The sequence below is a fragment of the Euprymna scolopes genome, chromosome 20, assembly GCF_053919585.1.
Source record: "Euprymna scolopes isolate OS-2025 chromosome 20, ASM5391958v1, whole genome shotgun sequence".
Classification (NCBI taxonomy): domain Eukaryota; kingdom Metazoa; phylum Mollusca; class Cephalopoda; order Sepiida; family Sepiolidae; genus Euprymna; species Euprymna scolopes.
In genome coordinates, this window is record NC_136501.1 from 80153838 (window position 1) to 80160816 (window position 6979).

The 6979-nt window shown below is 35.3% G+C and overlaps 1 protein-coding gene across 1 annotated transcript in view; it reads right to left on the reverse strand.

Annotated features, from left to right (window-relative positions):
• LOC145241485 (prostaglandin E synthase 2-like) overlaps positions 1-5703 on the reverse strand; it is a gene marked incomplete at its 3' end in the record, with an annotated part of 119784 nt that extends 114081 nt beyond the window's left edge. The window contains 1 exon segment of the mRNA XM_080104481.1: positions 5161-5703. Within this exon segment, the coding sequence (XP_079960607.1) occupies positions 5161-5478 (318 nt within the window).
• Positions 5704-6979: the final 1276 nt, after the last annotated feature.

Genomic DNA, 6979 nt, shown 5'->3' on the forward strand with positions numbered 1-6979 from the left:
TTACCTTGTCTAAACGAAACTAATAAAAAAATTGTATCATGTTTATACTCTCAGGAGACACGTCTTTCTGAAAATACCTTCCTGTTGGATATTACAAGGTATTCCAGCTTATCTAAGGCAATCAGTGTCTTAGAAAAAGTGTTGAAATTTTATGATTTGTCACGTCACCATAGTGCTGACAATTTTAATAGGGCCAAATTATTGCTATTTGCTAATATGCAAATGGAGGCCCTCTCTCATGAACTAGGTTACTTAAAACCACCTCCCAGTAAAGTGTAGGGTAGAGTTATTCCTTGATAAAGATAGGTTAATTAGAACTAGTGGAAGGATACAAAATTCTGATATTCTGCCCTTAGAGGTCAAGTTTCCTCTTTTGTTGGGAAAAAAATCATTATTTAACAAAACTGGCAATTAAGGAAGCTCATCTTAACTGTTGCCACATGAGGGTTAATTTAACCCTCAGTAAGTTAAGGCTGTCTGGGGTTTGGATCCCGAAAAGCCATAAAAGCCTTCGTGCGTACTTGCACTGTATGTAAAAACATAAATGCTCTGCCTTGTAAGGCACCTGCAGGGTCATTGTCTGCTCATAGGGTGAACTTTGTTCGCCCATTTAAACAAGCCGGTGTGGATTTCACCGGTCAATTTTCTATAAAAGTTGGAGGGGTAGAAGTTAAAATGTACATATTACTCTTTACATGCATGAGTTTGCGTGCAATTCACTTCCAATTATTGCCGGATATGAGAACCCGCTCTTTCATGCTGGCCTTTGTTAGGTTGATTTGGTATCCCCACGCATATATATTCGAAATCTTTTGTTGCATCTGGAATATTGTTATAGAATATGCTCAAATCGGACAAGCTGAAGGAACAATTTAAATCTATACACATCGTCCATCGAACAATTCCCCTTTACTCTGCCTGGGAGAGACTTATTAAAACAGTCAAATAATGTTTGAGGAAACTGTTGGGCAGAAGAAAGTTGGATTATTTTGAATTTCTGACTGCACTTTCTGATGTGCAAAAGGCAATAAATGACAGACCCCTCACTTATATTGTTTCTGCCGACAAAGACTTTAGTATTTTAACTCCAAATCATTTTCTTTAAACAGGATATCAATCTTGTTTGCTTATTAATAATTATGATGCGGAATTATGTCTTGACCCCACTCCCAACAGGACTGCCTTATTACATTCCCTCGAAATGAGGAATACATTTGTTGAAAAATTCAATCGTATCTGGCATAATGATTATCTCTTGTCATTAAGAGAAGTCGATGCCAAAATCAGGAGCAATTGTGCCCCCAAGTTATCTGTTGGAGAGATAGTACTTATTAAGACTCCCAACAAAACCAGACAATTTTGCCATCTTGGTAAAATAAATTAATTACTGGAAGTGACAATAACATTCGTTCCGCAGTTGTTCCTAAGGATGGGTGCGAACAGGTCCATTCCTTAAAAAATCTTGTGCCCTAGGAAATTAAGAGTAATGATGATATTGGATCAACTGAGTTTATAGAAGAAGGACAACCCTTTTTTTGTCCATCCTGTTCTGTTCCTAATGATGGAACATCACCAATGGTGTGCTGCAATTCCTGTGACAGCTGGTACCATTTCAGTTGTGTGAGAGTTAATCAGCAAGATACCTTAGGGGGGTGGCTTTTTTGTTCTAATTATAAGGATGAAGCTCCTCAGGTCAGTGGAAATTAGCTAATGTCTAGATGCATGAGAATTTTGAAGTTTAAACTGAAAATTGACAACAGACAGTGGCACACATTAATATTAATATTAAAAAAGTTTAACTGAATTAAAATTATAATTATTGAATCTCAATTTTGAATAGTCAGCAAATCAACATATTAAAGCTAAGAAATTTAACCGAATTAAAACATATTGAAATTATAAATCTGTCTCAGTTAAGACTTATGTTTATTGGATTAACTTGCTATCTGTCGTTTATCTGACCGTTTTATTAATTAACTTGTATTGGGAAAAAAGTAATGATTATCCATTACTTTTTCCTCTCCTCCTTGGCAATGTGTAAAACATTCCATATACAACTGCCATCTTTCTTGTTTAGGCCGGCCACACAGTTCTAGCAGTCGGTCTGTGATTTGTTTAAATTTGAATGTGTCAGGTGATTTGACTTGGCGCGCCTTTTTTATCATGCTATTATTTTTCAGTCTAACAGAAACTCGGCATCGGGATAGACTAAATTCAGCGGCCCTCTCTCGAGAGGGAGCCAAGACAATTCCTTCATGGGCACCAAACAGTTGGCAGAGACAACTTCTATTTCTGTATTTATCCTAATTGAGGATCACATTCAAGAACTGTTCTGCATGTTTATTTTCCAAATATTGGAAGTTATCTCATCTAGAGTCCCATGGGGCTCACATATGCCTTATTATAGGCGCCATCATTCCCGCCGAGTTTACCATGAAACATTCATGGATCCTTTTCCAAAGGAACAACGAACTAACATTCCAACAATAGGAATTTGAACTAAAGGCTCCATGCATATGGGGTCAAATTGGGTCACCGTTTTGCAAAAAGAGTATACCAGAACCAAAGAACTTTCATTGCCGTTATTTATGAATAAATTTGGAGTTTAAAGGTATGGCTTTTGTTTGTAGAATTCATTTACTTCTGCAGGGAGAAAATGGAGTTGTGTGAGAAAGAAATTTCTTACATAGTGTCCTAAATTAGGAGATGAAAAAAATAAATGAATCTCTTGGACAAAAACAGCGTCGGTTTTCGGGGGGGGGTGCTGAAAACAAATATCACAGTTGAATTTGCGGTAAATATCCAGATACACTACAACAGAACACTAACCACTCTAATTTGTTTTTTTATAGGCAATTGAGGTCGCTGACAACGAATCTGATAGTCAAACTTGGGGCAAATTTACCATTTGCATGGTATTAACCCCTGAACTCACGAACTACTTTCCACCATTTTGCAGCTTGTGCGTGTGCTGCAGCATAAACGACGGCTTGCTTCACTAAGCAAACTGCCTTCTCATATGGCATATCAATCCAAAAATTACGGACTGATATTTTTTAATGACTTTCAATTGTCTAGTTTTTTTTATTTATAACACCTTTTCCCGAACTTACCGTGTTTAAGAGAGAGTTGGCCGCCATTTTGAATTGTCCAATACATCGGTAAACACTGCATGTTTTTCGAGCTGAATAAATATGTTACATTGAATAAAAACACAAAAAATATATCCAGTTTGGTAGAAAAGTAACTTATCTTGCCTTTGATAACATTTATTTGTTATATATTTGTTTTTTGACAACTTTTTCGAATCTATGTGTACAGTAATACAAACCCGCGTTACTTTTTGAAAAGTTGAAAATTCTATGCTCCAGGAAAAAAATAAATAAATAAATTACCCCACCCCCTCTCCCCAACTTGGAGTGATTTTCTTTTCTTGTTTTAGTTCTTTTTCAGCTAAATTTTAAATTTTCCACCCAAAAAGTGCTATAATGTATTTTTGAAAATTAGAAAAGGTACTGGTCGCGATTAGAGTTCCCTGCCGAACATCCTAAAAAAACACTGACTTCTCCCCACGCATGAGCAAAGGACATGTTTTAGTTGCCATAATAACTAAACGATCATGAATTTTTATCGACTTTGTTTTACTGTTTATGAATATTGAAATAAAAGACATTACACATTTATTAATAATATCTCACTTTTAATCACTTTTATCGACTTCTTTTCTTTTTTAATAGTATTTTCTTAAAATGAATATTAAAATAATTTCCCAACTTTTTTCATTTCTATGTGTTTTTAGTTTTGTGTGTTGAATGAAACTTTTTTTTTTTTTCATTACAACAATAGTTATCGACCCCGGTTCTTTGGCTGACAAACGACATCTATCGGCGGTTTTTTAAAATTGTTTAGTTACTTTTCTTTTTAGTTTATTTTAATTTTATAATTTATAAATTTTGAATGGTGCGAAAATAACATTGATTAAATAAACAACCGTATGTAAATTTATTATTCTATCACCATTTTGTGGTACTAGTGCACTTATTGATCCGTGCTGAAATAACGTTATTTAAAAAGCCATTCTTAACATGGGGAGGGTGTTTTGTACCTATTCTCTACTGTAACCTTACAATTGAATAAAAAAAAACATTAAATTTTAATTAAGCTTGGAAATACGATTTAAAATATAGCGCGGATCATAAGTAAGTGCACTAGCACCCATTTTTTTTATTAATATATGTTTAGTAATTATTTTTCTTTTAATATTCATAAACAGTAAAAACGTCGTCATTTAAAAAGAAAATGCTATTTTAAAAAAGAAAAAGTCGATAAAAGTGACACATAAACAGTAAAAAAAACAAAAAAACAAAGGCGATAAAAGTGAGATATTATGTAAATTCGCCTAAAGTAGAATCTTATTTGCTTTATGTTATGAAGAAATTACTAGTTGACCTTCTGGTGCTCATTTTACGTTAAATTTATATAGGAAAGTGATGATTGATATGATCTCCCACTTTTTGAAAAAGTAATTTCTTCATATCATGAAAACTATTTATCTGCCCAAAATTTAAATTTAATATTCGTTTTCAGCACCACCGAAAACCTTTAAAGGTCGTCATTTTAATGTTTTTAGGGGAGTTGGAAAAAAACTTGACATTGACCCTGATTTCTCCCTCTAATTATAATGACAGGTGCCCGAAAAAAAATGGCGTCTCCATTTTCGGCGATGAACTGTAGAAGTACCAAAAAAAAAAAAAAAAAAAAAAAAAAAAAAAAAAAAAAAACCATTTTTATCGCCTACACGTTTTGTTTCATTTATATTGTCAAAAAACATAACACATGAACTTCGTTCAGCAATAAGAAAAACTAACCAAAAAAACACAGAAACGGTGCACGGGAAAGTGAATGTACCTATTTACTATGCCTCCCCACGGGACAGAGTTAGACACCAGGGTCGTTTTTTAACGTGGAGAAAAGGTACAAAAATAAAAATTGTCTCAGTCGTGAAGGATTTCCCCTTCACCGAAAGAGAACAAGAAACAGAAGTGCAGCATCTGAAGAACAGATACTACACTCTGATCTTGTCCCGAAAGTCAATTTCACCAAAGTTGTGCATGCTAAAAAATACATGATAGAGAAAAAGAGAAGAATTTGTTGAAATACCGTTCTTGAGATCCGAATATCTTTAAATCGTCCGAATTCTTCAGCTAAAACCATGTGGTCGGTGAAAAGCCCAAAATGATGAACGTAGCGGAAATAGGCGACCGTACCGCACGCTGTCAATGTCAAACAAGCTGCAGCAATGATGCCACGTCGTTTGCTGGAAGTATTTGGCCGGTAATACTTCTTTCCAGATTCTCCATTATTTGTTTGTAAGATTTTAACTGGATTCGTTATAAAGAGCGACCGTTTCGGGACGAGCGGAAAATAAAAGGATTTAACCGGAGAAAAGATGGGTCGCACACGAGCAATGAAAAACATATTGTTCTCACGGTGACCGACAGTTTTTTTTTACGATTAAAACAATTGAAAAATGGAGTACTTTTGTGAACTATTAAACAGTTATCTTAGCGATATGACATCCACCTTGTTCGCAGAATAAATATAAAGTTGTGTGAAAAATTATTTCTACGATAATTTTTTGTTTTGCTTTCTGTTAAAGAAGAATTCCGAAAGGCGGCGCTGTCAACTGCACATAATTTATTGAGAGTAACCTCCCCTTAGTTTTTAACACGAACTTCAATCTAAATTCTTGTATTGTACACCAACAAACAAACAAATAAAAAAAAATGGAGCGATGGGGGGGGGGGGTAAAAAATTTCAAACCAAAACATTTATTGTATAAAAATTTATCAAAATATAATTGTAAAAACATTTATTGAAAAGTTTGCGTAAGAAAATATAATTTTAATAAAACAATTTTGTAATGAAAGCAACATTGGATTTTTATAAAATAGTATGTTTTTTTTTTTAAACAAATAAATAATTCTAAACATTAAATAAAGTAATAAATGGAAGCAATTGTTCTCCAGTTTAATTTTTTTGTTATTTATTTCATGCTTCGGCCATAGTTTAAAATAATGATTTTTCCCTTGCATTTAAACTGCAGGTGTGTGAAATAAAATGGCGTCTCCAGTTTCGGCGATAAAGTGTAGAAGTACCTAAATAAATGTTGTTATAGCCAATAAAAGTTGGTTTTGCACCTACTTAAACGGATCCAAAGTGTCCAGACTTGGCTGGTCTAGGGCCATTTGCTGTAAGTCGATATCCAATGGTGAGGACAGAGAATTAATGGGAAGGCGAGACAAAGCATCTGCCACAGCATTCTGTTCACCGGAAATATGTCGGATATCGCTAGTAAATTGTTAAACAAAATCCAAGTGGCGAGTTTCACGGGGAGAAAATTTGTCCGGCTTAGCACGCAGTGCGTATGTAAGCGGACGGTGATCGGTGTAGATCGTGAATTGACGGCCCTCGAGTGAATGTTGGAAGTGTTTTACTGTGAGGTACATTGCTAGGAGTTCACGGCCAAGCGTGCTGTAACATTGTTCTGCCGGTTTCAGCTGTCTCGAAAAGTATGCGAGAGGTTGTAATTGTTGTTGGTGCTGCTGTTGCAACACTGCACCTACAGCTGTGCCTGATGCATCAACGACCAGAGAATACTGGGCATCAGGTACGGAGTGTGCAAGTAAGGATGTCATCGCTAGCTTTGTTTTCACTTCGTTGAACGCTTCTAGTTGGACCTCATTAAGTGAGATTTGCTCGTTTTTCTTCTTCCTGTTGTGTAACAAGTCGGAAAGAGGAGCTAGAAGATCCGCACAATGTGGGATGAAACGTCTGTAATAGTTCAACAGACCAAGAAAGTGCCTTAGTTGGTGAAGTGAAGTAGGTGGTTGAAGGTCTTGTAGATCCTTCACCTTTTCTGGTAATGGAGATATACCGTCTGGGCTGATAATGTGGCCCAGGAAAACTAGCGACGAAG